Raw genomic sequence first — 23,184 nt, 5'->3', positions numbered from 1 at the left:
TTTAATGGGCCTAAGGAATGGTACCCAGGCCTTGTGTCTGAAGAAACTAGGTTTTGCTTGCGAATGCTTCTCTTTTTAGAGAGCTGGACCCTGGGATCCTTTTTGGTAGTAAGGCCATAAAGTTTTTACTGGCAGGGTGCTGTTGCAGGTCCAGGATTGTGGGTAACCTCTAGGTTCCCCTGTTCCTGAAGGTTTCCTGAAGGTTTCGGAGCCCACCGTGAAGGGTGAAGATTGGGTTTATCTCAGATAACCCTGTGGCGGGAAAGTAAGTGGAGATTTTCTTATGAATTTCTCCATTTAAATTTATAATGTTGTCATGCCTATGTGTCACTGCTGGGGGCTGTATTGAGCACTCACCGCCTGATGTTGGAAACTGCGTTGTGTCAGAAGCCATCATTTTCTCCTTCTCCTCTGGCCAGAGCAGGCAGATCCTCCGATAAGAAAGGGGGGGCTGGTTTCTCCTCCTGCACCCCCAATGTTGAAGTTAACCCCTTCGGGGGAACTGTATGCCAAAAGCATTCTTTTTTATTAAAAAAACACAAAACAAACAACAAACCGCGTGGCCGCTCAGTGGTGTTTTTTACCCCCCGCCTCCATATAAGCTGTTTGCAGGGCACCTGAAGTCTCGCTCACGTGGAAAAACACTTTTTTTAAAGCTGGGGGGCGTAATCAGCACGGGGCGGGGCTCATGTCGTCAGACGCCGGCCACACTGTGCGTGTAGCTGTTGCTGGCTGTGGAGGGACACATGAGCAGGAGGTTGCTTACTTCAGGTTTGGTGACACAGGCATTTCCCTTTGACACATTATTACTTTACCAGGCTAGGTATTAATAGCAGCTTATAGCGCTGGACTATAACCTAGCAGTATACATTCTTTTTGGTAGTGCCTCTGCTTTTGTGCTTCAGGCTATGAGTGGAAGAGGGACCAGGAACTCCTCTAAGGGTTATAAAGGGTCAATGGTTTCACAACAAACTAAATCCATTTCCTAAAGAATGTCATCCTCCTCTGAGAATGATGTGGCTGGTCAGATTGAGCTGTCAGGGGAGGCTGTTGTTGCAGCTGCACTGGACACTTCAGTCCCGTATATATCACACAGGATGTTTTTCTCTTCTACCATTTGTAATTTGGAAAAGAAGATTGATGCTAGATTGAAGATAGATGCTAGATTAAAGATTGATGCTATGGTATCTCTCCATAGTGGGTCTAAATGTAGCAGATCCCCATCTAGTGCCCTCTTATTGAGGTGCAGGGGCAGAGGATCAGGAAGATCTTCCAAGAGATTTGAAAGATATACTCTTCTGAGGAGCCTAATATAGAGGGAGTAGCATCACAAGACAGGTTGCTTGTGCACTCTCTTACTAAATTGGTTTGTTCAATCTTTATGCTGCCTGCAGTGCAGGCTCTTGATGAACCCACCTGCTTTTCCTATTCATTCATGGCTAAAAAAGCTTATGTATTCTGAATGGGAACATCTGGATAAACAATATTATCCTCCCAAAAAATTCTCCACACTTTATCCTATGGAAGAGGATTTTTATAAGAAATGGGGGGTTCCAACAATTGATGCTGCAATTGCCTCAGTGAACAAGAGTCTCATGTGTCCAGTGGATAATGCGCTAATGTTAAAGGATCCAACAGATAAAAAGTTGGAACTTCTTTCCAAAAGCAATATGTATCTGACAGGAACAATGTCAAGACAGATGGGTGGCTTCTTCAGTTTCTCTAGGTTACAAACTAGAGTTCCAAGAATTTCTGTCTCCTCATTTTCAAATGTTCCCAGGGATCCAGAGAAAAAGAAGTCTCTCTTTCTAGCTCTGGATCATCTATTATCCCAGCTGGTGATATCAGAGGTTCCTTTAGAGGAATAGGGCACAGGTTTTTATTCAAACCTTTTCACGGTTCCAAAACCAAACTGAGAAGTAAGACCCATTCTAGATCTCAAAGATCTGAATCGGCACTTAAATATCCGATCCTTTCACATGGAAACAATCCGATCGGTTGTTTCCATCCTGCAAGGAGGGGAGTTTTGGGCTTCAATCAATATCAAAGATGCATATCTCCACGTGCCAATATTTCCCGCTCACCAGAAATTTCTATGCTTCGAAATAGAAAATCATAATTTTCCGTTTGCGACCCTGCCATTCGGTTTAGCCACAGCACCGCGGGTGTTCTCAAAAATTCTGGCACCTCCTCTAGCCAGATTAAGGGCTCAAGGCATAATGGTCCTAGCCTATTTAGGCGATCTATTTTTAATAGATCATTCAGTCTCAGGTCTAAACCACAGCTGTAAACTACCTGGAATCTCTGGGTTTGATACTCAACCTAGAAAAATCCTCCTTAAAACCATCAAGGAGATTACAGTACTTGGGGCTGGTCATAGATACCGTACAGAAGAAGGTATTCTTACCCCACACAAGAATCAGTTCCATTATAGGACTAATTCCACTTGTCAAAACAAAGAAAAATCCTTCCATTCGGCTGTGCATGAGATTGTTAGGGAAAATGGTGGCCTCCTTTGAGGCCATCCCTTACACGCAGTTTCACTCAAGACTGCTACAAAACACCATCCTGTCGGTCTGGAACAAAAAGATTCAGGCTTTGGATTTTCCAATACGCTTGGCTCCTGACGTACATCAGAGCCTAAATTGGTTGTTGATATCCAGCAACCTCCAAAAGGGGAAATCTTTTCTGCCAGTATCCTGGAAAGTGGTGACAACAGATGCCAGCCTTCTAGGCTGGGGAGCAGTCCTGGAAGAGGATTCTGTCCAGGGGAGATGGTCCAAGTCAGAAAGGACCATGCCTATCAACATTTTGGAGTACGTCTGGCCCAAGAATCTGGGACGGTCAGGCTAAGAGATTGTCCTATCAGGATTTAATCCGACAATGCAGGAGATTCCCTTGGTTCTTTTAACAAGAAAGATAATCTTTTTTGTTGACATTTCTTCTGCTAGAAGAATATCGGAACTAGTGGCTCTATCTTGTAAAGAGTCATATTTGATCATACATAAGGATAAGGCAGTTTTGCTTCCTCATCCTTAATTCCTACCAAAAGTGGTGACAGGTTTTCATTTAAACCAGGATATTATTCTTCCTTCTTTTTTCCCAGAGTCTTAGTCTAGGGAAGAGAAGGCACTACATTCCCTTGATGTAGTAAGAGCGATCAGAGTCTACTTAAAGGCGACCGCTCAGGCTTGTAAAACAGATGTTTTGTTTGTACTGCCAGAAGGTCCAAAAAGGGGACAGGCAGCATCAAAATCTACTATTTCCAAATGGATTCGTCAAGTGATTGTTCAAGCTTATGGCTTAAAGAAGAAAATTCCTCCTTTTCATGCTAAAGCACACTCAACCAGGGCGATCAGGGCCTCTTGGGCGGTGCATCATCAGGCCTATATAGCTCAGATCTGTAAGGCTGCAACTTGGTGTTCAGTTCATACATTTACCAGATTTTATCAAATCAATGTTAAAGGTCATGAGGCTATTGCCTTCGGGTGCAGTGTATTGCAGGTTGCAGTATGAGTCCTCTAGCCTCTTTTTTACCCTACTTTTTTGCTGTGTCTCCCTCCCTTCAGTTGCCATTGCTATGGGACATCCCACATAGTAACTACTATGGCTCTGTGTCCCCTGATGTATGAAAAGAAAACAGGATTTTTAAAACAGCTTACCTGTAAAATAATTTTCTTTGATGTACATCAGGGGACACAGAGGTCCCTCCCTTCTTGGTATACACTTGTATCGCTTGGCTACAAAACTGAGGTACTCCCGGTAATAGGAGGGGTTATATAGGGAGTGCACTTCATGTCTTAGGGCGTGCCAGTGTCCATCACCTATTAGTGGCCCTATAACCCACATAGTAACTACTATGGCGCTGTGTCCCCTGATGTACATCAAAGAAAAGGAGTTTACAGGTAAGCGGTTTTAAAAATCCTGTTTCTTCATATTAATAACCCATGCTCTTTGCTCAACAACTGACATTTGCCTGTAGAAAGTTGGAAAGTATGAATTCTTCAGTCTCATTTCCTTTTTTTGTTAACAACAATTAATAGGTAGTAGAGATACTATTGTATCGGGGTAGCAAATATGTGGGTATACTGCAAGGGAAGTTGTACCTTGCAGGGGAATTTACCCCAGAGCTTAGTGAATGTGGTGACGTTTTTCTTTTCTTTAAGAATACCCAACCATCAGCAAGGAAAAAAAAACATAATTTTTGCTTTCACATGATTGGATAATAAAAGTTAGCAGAATTTCACCTAAGCTCTGGGGCAAATTCTCTTGAAAAGTACCTAGTTTAATTAGGAAATGTAACCCTGCGAAGTTCAATCTTGCGGCAGAATGAAGGGCAGAGATCATAACTGCTAACCTCAGGCTATATGTGTTTTATCCTTATCCTAGAGTAACTTGCCTACCAGGAATTGCTGCAATTTGTATAAGATCACTGCTCTTAGCTTTAACACATTGAATAAATCATAAATCAATAATACATACACTATCGCCTTCACACTGGTGTATCCCCACTGCGCTTGATTTCAACACTAAGTGAATCTATAATCTCCAGCTGCCACTCTAAATAAACAGAAATGTGCACAATATTCCTTACAAACAATATGGAACAAACGGTGCTAAATACTAAGTAAGTATATACTGTTGACCGCACAGTGTAAACAATAATGTATCCAATGAATTAACAAAAATATACAGTGAATCACACTGAATCAAACAAATCTATCTACACGTGTAAACACCCTGTGAAGATAAGTGAATATCAAAATAGCAATAACTTGGTAAATGAATACAAAGTGTATGTCTCCTAATTGGGTAAAAAAAAAAAAAAAAATTGAAAAAGTTTATATCAGTGAACAAATTAGATGGTGACCAGTGAATCACAAATGGTGACAGGGCTGGACTGGGACAGAAATTTGTCCCTGGACTTCATCCAGACCGGCCCACTTACATTTTGAGTGTCCCATCAGCACCACCTTACATCAGAGTGTCCCATCAGCAGCCCCCTTTCATCAGAGTGTCACATCAGCGCCCCTTACATCAGAGTGTCCCATTACCAGCCCCCAGGGGCTGACTGACAACTCATGGGGCCCCCGGGCAATAGGAGATTATGGGGCCCCCAGGAAATCAGTGATTACGGGGCCACACAGTATACAATCACACAGTATACACATACATGTACACACATTATACACAGACATGTTTCTATTGGACTGAGAAGGTACTGGATAGGTGGGGCAGCTATAATCTCAGGATTTTTAGACCAAAAGGATGTCAGCAAGGGATATTTCAGAGACAGATCTAAAAAAAACACACAGATTTTTACATACTGTCCTTGGTTTTACTGAGGCTGGCAACCCTGATGGGGTCCCCTAGTGGCCCCGGCCCTCGGGCAGTGCCCGAGTGGCTGAATGGTCAGTCCGCCCCTGCCAGCCCCCTTACATCAGAGTATCCCATCACCAGCCCCCTTACATCAGTGTGGCCCACTGAGCCATCGGCCCACCGGGAAACTCCCAAAAGTCCCTATGGCCAGTACATGCCTGAATGGTGATAATATTAATTAATAATTTCTTCCAGGAGCACTCTTCCACCACACCGCAGTGTTTGTGAATCCAATCCCCTTATGTTCTCACACTCACTAGCTGCATATACCTTACACTTTCGCCCTTTGGCTGAAAGCGCTTTGACCCTCTTTTCATGGGGGTGAAATAGAGATCGCTAAACTCCAGTTAAAGACAGGTGCACATTCCTTTGGTCGTCCACATAATGAGCTTCACATGCAAATGAAAGAGATTGCGTCCGATAGTGTAATCAAGTCACAAACTTTTATTTACACAAAACTCACTGCATTACACTCAAAAACATGCCATAACGTTTAAACTCCACAACACTTCATGAATAGATAGATTTGTTTGATTCAGTGTGATTCACTGTATATTTTTGTTAATTCATTGGATACATTATTGTTTACACTGCACGGTCAACAGTGTATACTTGTTCCATATTGTTTGTATTGAATACACTAGGGCTAGCTATGCCCTCCTGCATGTTTCTAAAAATCTGGTAAAAGCTACTGTAGCCCCTACTTTTTCTTTTGCCATAATGTCCATGATATCCAGGAAAACACCTATCTAAGGTAGAAAAGTGAACTATAGTCTGTAGGCACCATTCACCAGCATTAATTTAGAAAATCAACCCCTCTGTGCCCAATATTCAAGTAATGTGAAGTCAGACACCAATGTTTTGCAGGCTTTTGTATACATTGTATTACTAGCCATTGCTCCAACAAGGTCTTCACAGCATTGTAATCAGGCTTTAGGACTTATGTTATTTATCAGAAATGTTACCAAACTATGTGGTACTCTGCCAAGTAGAATTCCAAGTTATGTTCACAAAGAGATGTTTTTTAAACAAAGTGGGGTATTATAAATGCTAAAAGAGCTAATGATTCTATTGGCTATATTTATAGTTGTATTATTTATTGCATGCATTCTAAAAGTAAAGACAGACATTGAGGAATGTTAGCCCATTCTGGCTATTTATAATATTTCTATATCTGTAGATGCTCTTTGACCATGACAGACATTCTTTGTACTGTATGAGCATTTTTGGGGCTCTAGACTTTATTTATTAGGCCGAATGTTTCCTGGACTATCATTATTGTTCTCCCCATGGCTAAGTCAGACACAGGGATGTTATCAGGACTCGTGTCAGGACCTGAGTCATCTGCTGGTGGCACTGCTGTTCCCAGGAGTTAAAGAATGCAGTTCCAGTGTCCACCAGTGGATGTCTCCCAGTAGCCAGTTTAACCTAATAATTAAACCCCCCCACCCCCACGATGAAAATCGGTGCTTTAGTTTACTACCTATAAGCCATGTTCCTGCCTGATTCTGTGCCCTGTTTCTTGTGGTCTACCCTGTACCCTGCACCTAGTGTCCAGATCCTGTATCCTGCTCTGCTCTCTTTGTTTCCAGGTCCAGACCTGTCCTGTTCATGTGAGCTCCCTCCATTGTGTACTTATCGTTCATTAGTTGGATTGTTGTCCTCGGTTTGCCACTCTATCACATTTATTTTTTGCCTTTACATAGTCTATAGTTTGTTGATGTTTGAAGGGTGTTATTTATGTTAATAAGCTTTAATTAATCATACTTGGTCTGGTTCCTGATTCCTTGAGGTGTAGCCCACTGATGTAGTTATACTTGCTGGATACCTGCATATAGTATCCCTTACAGGTGTCTACCAAGTGCTGCCACTCCACTATCCATAAGCACAAACATTCACCTGATGCATGTTCGTATTTTTTCACCTGAAACATGCATTTTTGGGCTTCAGTTAAACCAATTGTTAAGCGACCAATGGCCTGATTGCCATTCTATGCACGTAACCTAAAGTATTTGTAAATACAAGACATGTTTTTCGTTTTGGATGCAGTTGGGAAAGGTTAAAACCCCTGTCGGTATTTAATTTTCCATCTGTGTCTCACTAGGGAGATTCTCCTTCAGTTCCTGGTCCAGAGACACAATAGGACGTTAGAGAAAAACTATCCCCCCCCTTAGACAGCTGTAATCAAAACAAGTGTCCCCATTGGATGGTTTCCCCCTCCTCCTATTCCAGTGACAACTGTAATATTTGTCATTTCTCCTAACTGTCTGCCCTCGTGACAATGGTCAGCAGGGGAAATAGAGAGAATGACAGTACTCAGTGGAATCACAGAAAGCATTAAAAACCTGACAGGTGTTTTAAAGCCTAAGTAAAGCCAAAATCACAAGCAAAAAAAAAATGAGAACACGGGACATTACTTACCAATCATAAGGGTGTGTCTTTTGTGCTGCCATTCTTCTTTTGCTAGGGGAACTCTTTCTTTGTACTGCCACGCTGCCCAAAGCCAAAATATTTTGTTGCAGTTGGGGGATTGGATTTAATTTGACTAACAGGTGTGTTCTGTGTGCGGATACCTCTTCTGTTAGTAAAAATCTTCCTCTGTCCTGCCCTCCTAACCCCCCGTCCCTTTTCTGTTAGTGAAAATCTTCCTCTGTCCTGCCCTCCTAACCCCCCATCCCTTTGCTGTTAGTGAAAATCTTCTTCTGTCCTGCCCTCCTAACCCCCCGTTCCTTTTCTGTTAGTGAAAATCTTCCTCTGTCCTGCCCTCCTAACCCCCCATCCCTTTTCTGTTAGTGAAAATCTTCCTCTGTCCTGCCCTCCTAACCCCCTGTCCCTTTTCTGTTAGTGAAAATCTTCCTCTGTTCTGCCCCCCTAACCCCCGTCCCTCTTCTGTTAGTGAAAATCTTCCTCTGTCCTGCCCTCCTCCTAAACCCTCGCCCTCTACACTTTTGGTGCAGCGGGGGTTAATACAACTAATGGACTGTCACAGGCTTTCATAAAGAGAACCTGGCTATGCCCATCCTTTCCTCCTGGCTGATCCAATTAAGATGCTGTACTGCAGCTTCTATGAAGCGAACATGATCAATGAATGGAGAGGGTGAAGCTATCAATCATTCACCCCCCTCCATTCATAAATGGGGTTCCATTCATGGATGCTGCAATATGGTTTCTATGGCTGGCAGAACTGGGTGGGAAAGGCAGCCATAGTCAGGCTGTCAGGCTCTTTTAATGACAGCCTGTGACAGTTAATAGTTGTATTAACCCCCGCTGCACCGGTAAGAGTATGGTAGCAGAGGGTGAATAGGGCAGGACGGAGCAAGAATTTCAATAACAGAAGAGGAATCAGCACAAGAGGATTTTACTGCTTGCGATTTTGACTGCACTTAGGCTTTAAAAATTCCTTATTCTATCCAAAATCAAGATAAAATCTTGGTGTTAGACACACTTTAATGCCGAATTTTTGTAGAAGAATCATTACAAGTGTCAGATACAGAAATATTGTACATGGAAAAAAACGAAAGCCTTTTTTTTTACAGAAAATGTACAGATTACCGTTATGATTAAGCTTTCACTGTTTAAGCTTGCAATAAATATGTTTCATATAATACTATTCACAATCTACAGTACATACATCTGAAGTCACAAGGTGATCCTGTCAACAGCATATGGCATGCTTCACTACTCACTTCTCCATTTACCTGTCTCACAAATGACACTGTCAACATGACTCAGTCATGTTAGATTACTTCTCCCCATTCATTGTCCTGAACGATGATCTGGAAGTACAGACATCTTCGACTGATAATATAGAGCTGTCTTTACTATTTGATTCATGATGTTTTCAGTTCCTTTCTTTTATGAATGAGAACAATATGGCTTTATTTTATTGTCATAAAATCAATGTAAATAGTCCATTCTAATTTAGGAAGCTGCTGTTTATATAAAATGCAGTATATATGAGTAGACTGGATATAGTACAGTATTTACAAATGGCTCTCATTTGTATTTCTACACATACGTAAACTCATAATCCTAACTCACTGATTCAAATCAAAAGGTGATAGTTACTCATGTGTTATCCAACCAATACCTAAAGTAAACTATAATGCTAGCCACCCGCTGAAATTATTGTAAGAATCTGAACATAGTATGTATATGTAGGTTGGAAGTAGATTGGGTGTGGCTAAGGTTAGATGTGTATGTGTACAATCTAGGATTCTCTTATCTTATTATAACATAATAAAGAAGTATCACAGCTAGCAGGCAAGTTAGAAAAATGAATTTCGTTTTGTCAGTTCAATAAAATTAACAGGATTTCCTCTGATGTTCTAGATTTGTACTACACAGTGTAATGCATCTCCTGTGGTACACTAGTTTCCAAAATTATAATAAGTCAACTTGGAACTCCATGCTCTCTATAAAAGCAAGCAGCCTGTGCATAAAAATATGGTCATACAAATCCTCTTTTTTCTAGCAGCCACATAAGTTACCATAAAGCAATGGTTTCCAAACTGTGGCACATGGACTGGATGTGAACCTTTGCTTGCCTCTATCCAGCCTTTTTGGGCACTGTTTCTCCCATTGATACGAGATACTATATCTCCCACTGACACCATAGCTGAGGCACCATTCCTTCTACTGACACCAACAGTGGGGCATAATTCCTCCCATTGACACCAACAATGGGACCCTATTTTTCACAATGACATCCAACGATGAGGCACTATTCCTCCCAATAATATCAAAGATGGGGATCTATTCCTCCTACTGCCCACTTGGGCTATGTCATTTTTTTACTCCCACTGCCTACCATGTCCAAGGCATTGTTTACTCCCACGGACACTGGGTCTATGGCCATTGGCCACAGTCCCTCTGAGATCTGGAGGACAGTAAATTGTCTCTTTTTCAAAGAAACTCATTTTGGACTTTCAGATTTGGCTCCTAGACTCTACAAACTGCCAGTTATTTGAGTCTTTTTACTTGAAAGTCACCCACGTGTTTCTCTGAAATCAAAGTTAATCCATCATTGTCTATTCAAAAAATGCATGTGAGGTGATGGGTAAATATATTGCCAATATCCACAAAAATTCTGTATACCAAACCAAATATTTTTCCATGGTTTGGTATCCATCACTGTCTATTGTTTGTCAGTCTGTATTTCACTATTTTGTACTATAAGGAATGGCATACTGATTGTAAAAAAGCTATTGCAGGATTCACCTTACAATTCAGAATTATTGTACTAATATGATTTCTAAACTTTGAAGGGAATCATTTTGTCCATACATTTTGAATTTTTTGAGGTATATATTGACACCAGCAGAAAGCAGCAGCAAGCTCATGCAACACATGCACAGACACATTTTAAGTTTTAAAACTGAAATGCTATATGATTTTAGCTCTCTATACAAACTGTTTTTTGCATAAACATTTACCATGTAACCCAGGATTCTCAAAGCATTATGGGTTTTCTAAAGAGAGAACACAGCAGTAGGTATCTCTTTTCACATCGATGTCTCTCAGTGAAACCTCAGATGGAATTATTCAGAGGGAGAGAGCAGAGGAGTCACTGTCCTGACATATTTACTTGTGTTTGTGTATAAATGTCAGCTTACACTATTGAGTTCTGTAAACAATATGCTTTTTTTAAACTTGACAAACTTGAAAACATGCAAGATCTAAATCCTCACCTACTGACCTAAATGGAGAATAAAGAATATTAACATGCAATATTTTATATTTACCTGGCTAAAAAATATATTTTTAATCCTGACCAATGTGTACATTCCCTTTAATAATCACATACTCTATAATATAGTGATAAGAAAAGTTGGCAATTCTGTTTATTTTTTTTTAAAATCTGCCATAAGTCTTGAATTTCTAAGTTACAATTACACTCTGTGAATTATACATGCCTCTGTTCACATGTATATGGGGTGAATAAAATAATCTGTAATTTTGCTGATTGAGAGGAATTAGACTTTGATTGTCTTTTTGACTAGTAGGAAATAAATAATGTAAAATAACTGTCAGCTCTAAAGACTTTGTGGAAAACAAATCTACAAATATGGTAACATTATTGCCTTTTGCATCTTCTGTTGTAGGAGCAAATGTACAGCTGACAGATAGCTATGGCCGAAATTTTCTTCACCTGATCGTTTTACAGCCTGGAGGCTTAAAAAACATTACAGCTGAAATTCTACAGGTATGTCACATTGTGTGTTTATGCGAACGGTAATTATATAGCAAAGTTTACATTCTAAATGATATATGTGTGTGCCCCACTAGAGAGAAGACATCAAGTTACTTGTTGGAGATGAAGATGTAGATGGCTGTACACCTCTGCATTACGCCTGTCGTCATGGAGTTCCAAATTCTGTGAACAACCTAATGGGACTTAACGGGTCCCTTTATTCTAAGAGCAAGGATAAAAGATCAGCTTTGCATTTTGCTGCTTGGTAAGATCACCATATTGTATACTAAACAATAACAGTCAAATAACAGGTAGTAGTAGTGAACGCAACTACTAGTCAGATGTTAGATTTCAAGACATCTTACACTAATACACTCCAAGCCCAATAATCTTAAATCTAAAACATTGTACTATCAAAGTGAATGTTATCCTATACTTTCTTTTAGAATTTGTGTGCAAACATGCCAAAATAATGGTTATGCAGATGAAATGAACTATTAAACTATTAAACATTGAAAGGCCCACAAACTGTGTGTTCATAGCTTAACCACTTGACCACTGGGCACTTAAACACCCTTAATAACCAGACCAATTTTCAGCTTTTGGTGCTCTCACATTTTGAATGACAATTACTCAGTCATGCAACACTGGACCTATATGACATTTTTGTCCTTTTTTCACACAAATAGAGCTTTCTTTTGGTGGTATTTAATCACCTCTCAGTTTTTTATTTTTTGTGCTATAAAAGAAAAAAGACCGAAAATTCTGCGAAAAAATGAATTTTTCTTCGTTTCTGTTATAAAATTTAGCAGATTAGTAATTATTTCTTCATAAATTTTGGCCAAAATTTATACTACTACATATCTTTGGTAAAAATAAGTACAAATTGGTGGATATTATTTGGTCTTTGTGAAAGTTAGAGTCCACAAGCTATGGTGCCAATATCTGAAAATTGATCACACCTGAAGGACTGACGGCCTATTTCAATTCTTGAGACCCTAACATGCCAGAAAAGGACAAATACCCCCCAAATGACCCCTTTTTGGAAAGAAGACATTCCAATGTATTTAGTAAGAGGCATGATGAGTTTTTTGAAGTTGTCATTTTTTCCCACAATTCTTTGCAAAATCAAGATTTTTTTTCCTTTTTTTTTTTTCCACAAAATTGTCATATTATCAGGTTATTTCTCACACACAGCATATGCATACCACAAATTACACCCCAAAACACATTCTGCTATTACTCCCGAGTACGGCGATACCAGATGTGTGAGACTTTTACACAGTGTGGCCACATACAGAGGCCCAAAATGCAGGGAGCGCCATCAGGCGTTCTGGAGCACCCAGCACAATTCTGACATTTCTCTCCTATATGTAAAAATCATCATTTATTTGCTAGAAAATTAGAGAGAACCCCAAAACATTATATATTTTTTTTTAGCAAAGACCCTGGAGAATACAATGGAGGTCGTTGCAAATTTTTATTTTAAATGGTATTTGCACAGCAATTTTTCAAACGCGTTTTTTGGGGGGAAAAAACAGTTTTGTGCTTAAAAAAAAAAAAAAAAACAGTAAAGTTAGCCCAATTTTTGCATAAAGTGAAAGATGAAGTTATGCTGAGTAAATAGATATCGAACATGTCACTCTTAAAAATTGCACATGCCCGTGGAATGGCGCCAAACGTCGCTACTTAAAAAATCACCATAGGCGACGCTTTAAATTTTTTTTACTGGTTACATGTTTTGAGTTGCAGAGGAGGTCTAGGGCTAGAATTATTGCTCTTGCTCTAATGTTCGCGGCGATACCTCACATGTGTGGTTTGAACACTGTTTTCATATGTGGGCGGGGCTTACATATGCGTTCGCTTCTGCATGCGAGCACATGGGGACAGGGGCGCTTTAAATTTTTTTTTTTTTTTATTGTTCATTCTACTTTATTTATTTTAGTTTGACATTTTTTTCCCCAAAAATAAATTTTTGATCACTTTTATTCCTATTACAAGGAATGTAAACATCCCTTGTAATAGAAATATGGGATGACAGGTCCTCTTTACAGTGAAATCTGGGGGTCAATATGACCCCACATCTCACCTCTAGGCTGGGAAGCCCGAAATAAAAATAAAAAAATTCTGGCTTTGATCGTACTGGCGAGTTGGTAGAAGCACCGGAGGGCGGTGAGGGGTGGGGGGCCGTCTATGGCTGGGTATGGCTGGGTATGGCTGGGTATCACCGAGTATGGCTGGGTATCTCCGAGTATGGCTGGGTATGGCAATTTATGGCAGGGTATTGGCGGGGTATTGGGAGGTATTGCAGAGTATTGGGGGGTATTGCAGAGTATTGGGGGGTATTGCAGAGTATTGGGAGGTATTACAGAGTAATGGCAGGGTACTGCAGAGTATTGGGGGGTACTGCAGAGTAATGGGGGGTACTGCAGAGTAATGGGGGGTACTGCAGAGTATTGGGGGTACTGCAGAGTATTGGGGGGTACTGTAGAGTAATGGTGGGGTACAGCAGAGTAATGGCGGGTACTGCAGAGTATTGGCAGGGTACTGCAGAGTAATGGCAGGGTATTGCAGAGTATTGCAGGGTATTGCAGAGTAATGGGGGGTACTGCAGGGTATTGCAGAGTATTGGCAGGGTACTGCAGAGTATTGCAGGGTATTGCAGAGTATTGGCAGGGAATTGAGGGGTTAAATTTGGTGAGCAGCGATGTGGGCACTGCAGATGCAGCCCACAGCGCTGCTAACACGATCTCTTTCCTCTCCGCTGTACCGATCGGTACAGAGAGGGGGAGGGAGGAACCGGCGTCATAACATGACGCCGGTTTGTTTACAAGTGATCACTCCGTCATTTGACGGAGCGATCACGTGGTAAACGGCCGCGACATGGCGGTCACGGATGATCTCGTGTGCGCGCCCCAGGGGGCGTGCGAGAGCAGAATTCTGGGAGGCCGTTAATTAACGGCCTCTCAGAGTTAAACAACCGCCCTGAAGCCGTTAATCGACAATGGGCGGTTGTTAAGTGGTTAATAATAATAAAAATAATACATAACACATAAGAAAACAATTATTACTATGCTGTTTGATAGTGATGGACGAACTTCCGACGGGACGTTTCGCGAACGCGGACCGCGATCGCGGCCGATAGTTCGCAAACCGGAACGTTCGCGGTGGGCCCAATTGACTTCAATGGGAGGCAAACTTTGCAAACCTACAGGTCAAATTTGCAGCCACAAAATAATTAATAACTGTGCAAACATAGTCCCACCACATTACCAATGACATAACACATGTATGAGGTGAATCTGGGATCGACAACTACAAGTATTCTTTTTTTATATGGGAAATTGTTGTGACAATTCAGGACTGTGGAGCGCATGAAGGCAATGGAGGAGAGGGAAGGTCAGGGTAGGCAAAGAAGAGGGTGCAGGAGATGATCACCAGCAGCGTGACATACAGCAATGACACTTGCACCGTGATAGAGTCATCTGACAGCAGCACCGTGATAGAGAGCACTGACATCAGCAGTGTGACATACAGCAATGACACCTGCACCGTGATAGAGTCATCTGACAACAGCACCGTGATAGAGAGCACTGACATCAGCAGCGTGACATAAAGCACTAATACCAGCACCGTGATATACAGCACTGACAGCAGCACAGTGATAGAGAGCACTAACATCAGCAGCGCGACATACAGCAATGACACCTGCACCGTGATCGAGTCATCTGACAACAGCACCGTGATAGAGAGCAATGACTTCAGCAGCGTGACATAAAGCACTAACACCAGCACCGTGATATACAGCACTGACACCAGCACCGTGATAGAGAGTACTGACATCAGCACCGTGATATACAGCACTGACACCTGCACCGTAAACAGCCCCAGGAGGAAGTCAGCATAGCACAGGGATGGTGGGAGCCCCTCATAATGAGCATAGCACAGGGATGGTGGGAGCCCCTCATAATGAGCATAGCACAGGGATGGTGGGAGCCCCTCATAATGAGCATAGCACAGGGATGGTGGGAGCCCCTCATAATAAGCAGCCCCAGGAGGATGTCAGCATAGCACAGGGATGGTGGGAGCCCCTCATAATAAGCAGCCCCAGGAGGAAGTCAGCACAGCACAGAGATGGTGGGAGCCCCTCATAATATGCACAGCAGAGGTACAGCCCCAGGAGGAAGTCAGCACAGCACAGGGATGGTGGGAGCCCCTCATAATAAGCAGGCCCAGGAGGAAGTCAGCACAGCACAGGGATGGTGGGAGCCCCTCATAATAAGCAGCCCCAGTAGAAAAATGACACCGCTCAACCTCTTCAAAGAGGAGGGTACGGGCATATAGTACGGTGGGCTTTTTTTGGACAAGGAAGTGAGCCAAATGAAGAAAGAAGGTCTGTGTGCTCGATTAAAAAAATAGTTTATCGACATATACATGGTCTACTGGTCACATGTGTTGAATTCCTCCGAGATCCATGCCTCATTCATTTTTAGAAATGTGAGGTAGTTAACACTGTCGTGAGCTAGGCGAGTACGCTTATCGGTCACGATCCCCCCTGCTGCGCTGAACGTCCTTTCGGACAGGACACTGGACAAGGGGCAAGCCAACAGTTCGATTGCAAATTGGGCAAGCTCTGGCCAGAAGTCAAGCCTGCCCACCCAGTAGTCCAGGGGTTCATCACCGTTAACCCGATGTAGTCGGACACCTGACGGTCTAGGCGTTCCCTGATGCTGGATCCGGATGACACCTGTCGATGGGTCGGCTGAAAGAATGACCTCATATCCGAAGTCACCAACACATCTTCAAACCGGCCTCTTCTTGCAGGTGCTGTTGGATTGGTACCCGCAACTTCTTCTCTGGGAGTGGGAATTGCTCCTCTGCCAGCGCACGCAAAAGCAGAATGCAGCATTTCTCGAGGCAAGGCCTGGAAGTGCCCCATTCTGCCAGCCCTCTGTGACGGCGGTAACATTTCCGCCATTTTGTGTTTGTACCGGGGGTCAAAGTACGTTGCCACCCAGTACTAGTCCTTGACCCTTATGCTTTTTATACGGGGGTCCCTATTAAAACACTGGAGCATGAAGGCCCCCATTTGCACTAAACTGGAAGCGGTGTGGCGGCCTGGTTCCTGCTCATCATCCAGGATAATGTCATCCTCTTCATTCTCCTCTCCCCATCCACGCACAACAACAGGGATCCCAGAAAGGTTTAAAGCATGCTCTTCTTGCTCCTCCTCATCCGCCCCGGCACCATCCTCCTCTGACTCCTCTTCAGACTCCTGTTGTTGACTTGTCTCAGATAGAGTAGCCCCCCCTGGGAATTCATCCAGCATTGCGACTTCCTCATCTTCCCGCTCCTGCTCCTCCACAGCTTGATCAATGACGCAATGCACGCTCCACAAAGAAGGCATAAGTTACCATGTCACTGATGGCGCCATGGCTGCGACTGACCAGTTTGGTGATCTCCTCAAATGGCCGCAGAAGTCTGCATTCGTCGCGCATGAGCAGCCACTGGCGCGGTGAAAAAACCCCCAGCTCCCCAGAACCTGTTCTGCAGCAGATTTTATACAGGTAGACGTTAACTGCACGTTTCTGCTGAAGCAGCCTATCAAGCATATAGAAGGTTGAGTTCCATTGCGTCGGGCAATCGCAAATAAGACGTCTGACCGGCAGATTGTGTCGCCGCTGAATGTGAGCAAGGCGAGCCATGGCCGTGTAAGATCTTCTGAAATGGGCCGAGATTTTCCTTGCCTGCCACAAGATGTCCTGGACCCCAGGGTATTTGACAACGAATCACTGCACGACCAAGTTTAAGACGCGTGCCATGCATGGCACGTGCGTGATTTTGCCCTGTTTCAATGCGCTAAGCAGATTGGCACCGTTGTCGCACACCACTTTACCAACAGTCAAATTGAGCGGTGTTAGCCACTGATCTGCCTGTGAACGCAAAGCTGAAAGGAGTGCCGGGCCAGTGTGGCTCTTGGCTTCCAGGCACAACAGATGCAGCACGGCATGGCAACGTCTCACCTGGCATGTCGAATAGGTTCTGGGGAGCTTGGGCGGCGCAGCGGAAGAGACGCTAGCAGCGGAAAAGGAGGAGTCAGCCGAGGAGGAGAGGAGGAGGATGGAGTAGGAGGAGGAGGAGAAGAAGGGCCAGGCCTGCATGCAATCCATGGCGGTAAAACCAAATCTACATGGGTGCCACGGGTTACATGCTTGACGGCTGTCAGAAGGTTCACCCAGTGGGCAGTAAAAGTGATATACCTTCCCTGCCCGTGTTTGCTAGACCACATGTCTATGGTCAGATGCATCTTGGCACTGACACTGTGTGCCAGAGATACATTCACTTGCCACTGAACATGGCCATATAGCTCTTGGTATGCCCTTCTGTGAGAAATACTTCCTTCCTGGGACCTTCCATTGTGGTGTTCCAATGGCCACAAATTTGCGAAAGGCCTTTGAGTCCACCAGTTTATATGGCAGTAGTTGGTGGGCTATGAGTTCTGACAAGCCAGCCGTCAACCGTTGGGCAAGAGGGTTATCCGGCGTCATCATTTTTTTACGCTCGAACATTAGGCCCACAGAAGCCTGCCTTTTTGCAGAAAAACGTGAGCTTGGCATGATGGAAGGTGGAGTGGAGGACAATTGTGAGGAGAGAGGAGAAGGAGAAGTGGAAGACGAGGCTGGACGGTGAGAGCCTGGAGTGTGGCTTTGTGTGTTCCGTTGCCCCCACTGGGCTCGGTGATGGCTGCTCATGTGCCTTCTTAAGGCGGTCGTTCCTAGGTGAGTGTTGGGCTTACCGTGACTAATGCGTTGACTGCAAAGATTGCAGATGGCAACGCTATTGTCAGCAGCGCACACGTTAAAAAAAGCCCACACTGCGGAGCCATGTGCCGGTGTCCTGGGAGCGCCAGATGTGACCGTACATGGTCTATGACTCGCTCCTGATACATTTGCAGTCTGCTTTGGCCCTCCTGTGCAATGTAAGTTATTCCTGCTTCTCCTCCCTATCTGCTGGTCCATATCTCTCTCTGAACTCCCCTCCTCTTCCTCTCTTGTGGGCACTCACGTGACATCACTAGACACGTCATCATCGATGTCACCTTCCCCACCGCTATAAGTAGAGATCTCGGAGTAGGCAGCAACACCGGGGACCAACCTCCTCCTTGGGCTGATCTGGCTACTGTCGTCAGACTGCTGAGTAGCGGTTGTTGCTACCACCTCTTCCTGATCCAATACCAAGAGTGACTGCGCATCAGAAATGTCTTGATATGGATCGGAAAATAATTCCTGTGACTCAAGCGGAAGGTATGTGGTGGTGGTGGTGTTGTTGGTGGTAGTGTCTTTGGGGGTGCACATAGCAGAGAGTGAAGAAGAGGGTGCAAATCGAGAGGATGAGGAGGGTGCAGAAGAGTAAGGCTGAGTGAGCCACTCAACCAAGTCTGGTGCGTCCTTTAAATGAATTGAATGCACCTTCTGCAACTTCCCACTTTGGCTCAAGCCTGTTGCTCCTGCCCTACCCCTACCACCCCTGCGGAAGGGCCTGCCTCTTCCTCTGCCGGTCATTTTTTAAATGACCCTGTGACAAAACTCTCAGTCCCTATACTGATAAAGGACTGCTGCAGTATAGGGCAGCGGTCAGCAGTAGTGCACCTCAACCCTATGTATTGTGGACCTATACCAGTCCTTATAGAATAGCAGACTGTACCTCACTCAACCCTATGTACTATAGCACCCTACACCAGGTTACCAGTCCTTATAAGGACCTTTGTGGAACAAGTAGGTTGTGTGTGACTGATTAGCAGACTGCAGCAGAAGGGCAGCAGTCAAGTATAATATTCTTTCTATATTTGGAAGAAAGAATATTATACGTGTACAAGCCTATTACCATACCACTGACACCAGTCCTGAAAAGAACCTTTGTGGACCTAATATAGTAACAGCTACTGATTAAACTGACCCTCACTGCCTCACACACAGCTTCCTGCCTGTCCCTATATAAACTGACAAAACAGAGGCTACTGGAACAATAACTGGAATAGCACTTTTGTGGACCTGATAGTAACAGCTAATGCCTAAACTGACTGTCCCTGCAGCACACACCGTCCTGTCCCTTTCTCTAAACTGACAAAAGACACTCAGGCTGCTGCAACAATCACTAGCACAGCAAACCTATATCCTGAACTACTCCTAACACCTATACCAGTCCTGAAAAGAACTTTTGTGTACCAAATAGCTAGCGATTTGGGTCACTGCAATCTCTCCCTGCTCCACACAGCAACCTCTCCCTATAGTGACAGAAGAAAGAATGTAAAATGGGCGCCGGATCGGGTCTATTTATAAGTTAGGGGGAATGTCCAAGTGTCCATGTGCTGTAATGTCTCAATTGGCTGTCCTGTACCCCATGATGGATGTGTCATCATAGGTCAAAGTTCTTTTACACAGTAAACACGGAAGTCTGCTGGGCGAACGGCGGCAATAGTACGCCAATCGGGCGGACCGTGAACAGCCGAAATTCGCTGCGAAATGACCGCCGAGCGAACTGTTCAGCCATCACTACTGTTTGACATCTACTAATTTTTATTAAAAGGCATATTGTAATGTTTTTTTTTTCCTTTTGCCTTTATTAATAGAAGCATTTTCAGAATATTTGTAGACATGGTCACCTTACCCAGCCAATAATGACTAGATCGGGAACACACCTAGGGAACACAGTTAACCCCTTGATCTCCCCCTAGTGTTAACCCCTTCCCTGTCAGTGTAATTTTTATATTTATCCAGGCATTTTGATTTCGCTGATCACTGTAATAATGCCACTGGTCCCCAAAAAGTGTAATTTGGCCTGTCCCCTTCCATCTAGGTGGATGGAGGGCAGTTGGGTGTAAATGGACAGCTGGTCCGTTGGCTCCCAGCCACCCACAGAGTGGAGCAGGCTCTGTCCGTGTCCACTCTGCAATCATGGACCTGTCATATACCTTCTCTTCTCCAATCAGCAGGGGATCAGTGGACTAATCACAATGATCACAGTAGTTAACAATGACGTCATGAATAATAGCCCTTGTTTACTACTGTTCATATGATCATCATTCACAGTGATCACATGGTATCACGGGCAATCACAGCGACCCAGTACCCCAATCGGTGATTTGCTGTGTCCAGTGGACACGCGTTTGCAGATCGCGTCACTGCATGCCCATATAGATGTACACGAGGCGTGCTTCTGGGAGGACATACCTGTATATCCTTCCAGAAAGACTCTTGTTCTGCCTGGCTGTATATGTACAGTGGCAGGGCAGGAAGCTGCTAATAATAGTTAGCATTAGGAAAAGCATTAGGATTTCTCTATTCCTCAATATGTAATGCCATGTTCCCAGCTAACAAGGACATCTTTTTGCATAACAACTTGTGCAAGATAGAGGAAGGCACTTTCAAAATCCTCAGGAGCCATTTAAAGCCCAGTGCTGTGTGAATGGGAGTGTGTCTCTTCCCTCCAATCAGTTTTCAGAACTCTCCTCACTGAGCTCTGCAAAGAATAACCTCAGGTCTCTGCCCACTTTTTTTTCTGAACTCCAAGACAAGCTGTAAATTGAGCACTTTGAATGGATGTAGAGCAGAGAAGACTGCAGATAGACAGGTAAAACTTATGTAGGAGGATCTGTTTAATCTCTGTGTATTACCTGAAGCCAGTGACTTCACTGGGTATATGTAATTGTTTACAACCACTTTAATTTATCTTTTCCTATTGACTTCAATGTATTTTGTCATAACATAGCAATTTTACACAGAAAATTTGCCAAGGAAAAAACACACAATTTTGTTGTTGCTTAATGAAGCAGTATCTTCTAATCACTCTTACATAGTTACATAGTTAATCTGGTTGAAGACACAAGTCCATCCAATTCAACCAACAGAGTAAAAAAAAAAACCCACACACAAATTGAAAACTTCCATATACACTATCCTATACCCACAGTTGATCCAGAGGAAGGCAAAAAAAAAAAATAAATAAATAAATAAAAAAAACAATAAAGCATGATCCAATTTGCTCCAGTGGGGAAAAAAACTTTCCTGATCCATTAAGAGGCAATCGGATATTCCCTGGATCAAATTGACCTAAAATATTAGTATCCAGTTATATTTTGTGCATTTAGGAAAAAATCCAGGCCTATTTTAAAACAATCTACTGAGCTGGCCAGAACCAGCTCTTGAGGGAGTCTGTTCCACATTTTCACAGCTCTTACTGTAAAGAAGCCTTTGTGTATTTTGGAGATTAGATCTCCTTTCCTCCACCTGCAAAGAGTGCCCACTTATCCTATATGATGACCTTAAAGTGAATAACTCAAAGTTCACTATATGGACCACTTATTTATTTATACATGTCGATCATATCCCCTCTTAATCTTCTCTGCCCAATAGAGAACAGATTCAGTTTCTCTAATCTTTCCTCATAGCTGAGCTCCTCCATACCTCTTAACAGTTTGGTTGCTTTTCTCTGCACCTTCTCCAGTTCCCCAATATCCGTTTTGAGAACTGGTGCTCAAAATCAAAATGCATATTCCAGATGAGGTCTTACTAATAATTTGTACAGGGGCAAAATGATTTTTCTCTCTGCATTCCATACCTCTCTTAATACAATAAATTATTTAGCTTGCTTTGGAAACCGCAGCTTGGCATTGCATGCTATTATTACATTTATAATCTACAACAGTCATATGCAATTAGCGGACCTCCAGCTGTTGAAAAACGATAAGTCCCATGAGGCATAGCAAGAGTCTGACAGCCACAAGCATGACACACAGAGGCAGAGGCATGATGGGAGTTGTAGTCTTGCAACAGCTGGAGGTCCGCTAATTGCATATCCCCAATCTACAAGAACACCCAGATCCTTCTTCACCAATGATTACCCCAGTTGTACTCCACCTAATATGTATGCTGCTTGCATATTTTTAGCCCCTAAGTTCATAAATTTACATTTATCAACATTAAACGTCATTTGCCACGTATTTGCCCATTTAAACATTCTAGTCTGTCCATGGGACCCTTAGTTTATGACAAATAGCACATACTTATAAAACATATCAATTCTTTTGTAGACATCTATTTTCTGATTTAAATATATCTATTTGAAATGTAAAAACGCAGTTTGCTTTGCACTTCAAGTTTAATTATTCACTGTGCATTCATCAAACTAATTAAATACACATTCATATGTATTTTTACTGCTACTGTTTACAGTACATTTTCATTATGTCCTGTTATATTTTATTACATGATCTAATTGTAATTAAGTACTATATATTTTTCGTTATTTCAGCTACGGCCGCTATAACACCTGTGACAGACTTCTGAGATTTGTGCAGGATGCCCGACTTCTCAATGACGCAGATGAAAAAGGGATGACACCTCTGCATTTGGCAGCACAAAATGGCCATGACAGAATAGTTTTTCTTCTGCTGAAGAGGGGAGCTCTCATGTTAAGGTAACAAAATAATGTGCTATAACACACAGCAAATATATTCTGTATCAATGGGGCACTTTTAGCATGTCTGTAAAGAACATGAATGCACCTTAGCAACCATCACTTGTATTTGGTTTAAACTCAGTAGTAGGGGAGGG

At 43.0% G+C, this 23,184-nt stretch overlaps 1 protein-coding gene across 5 annotated transcripts in view; it reads left to right on the top strand.

The window, feature by feature from the left end:
* The window catches only part of TRPA1 (transient receptor potential cation channel subfamily A member 1), a 202,968-nt gene that overhangs the window by 107,153 nt on the left and 72,631 nt on the right, over positions 1-23,184 (top strand). For all 5 annotated transcript variants that reach the window (XM_077492866.1, XM_077492869.1, XM_077492865.1 and 2 more), the window contains 3 exons: positions 11,484-11,584; positions 11,668-11,837; positions 22,883-23,047. In XM_077492866.1, coding sequence (XP_077348992.1) covers positions 11,484-11,584; positions 11,668-11,837; positions 22,883-23,047 — 436 coding nt within the window. The remainder of the gene's footprint in view (positions 1-11,483; positions 11,585-11,667; positions 11,838-22,882; positions 23,048-23,184) is intronic.

The sequence above is a fragment of the Lithobates pipiens genome, unplaced genomic scaffold (genome assembly GCF_037356315.1).
Source record: "Lithobates pipiens isolate NorthernLeopardFrog02 unplaced genomic scaffold, aLitPip1_a1.2 Scaffold_19, whole genome shotgun sequence".
Lineage (NCBI taxonomy): Eukaryota > Metazoa > Chordata > Amphibia > Anura > Ranidae > Lithobates > Lithobates pipiens.
The sequence above is the reverse complement of the archived record's forward strand: the minus strand, read 5'-3'. Positions and strand labels throughout refer to the sequence as shown.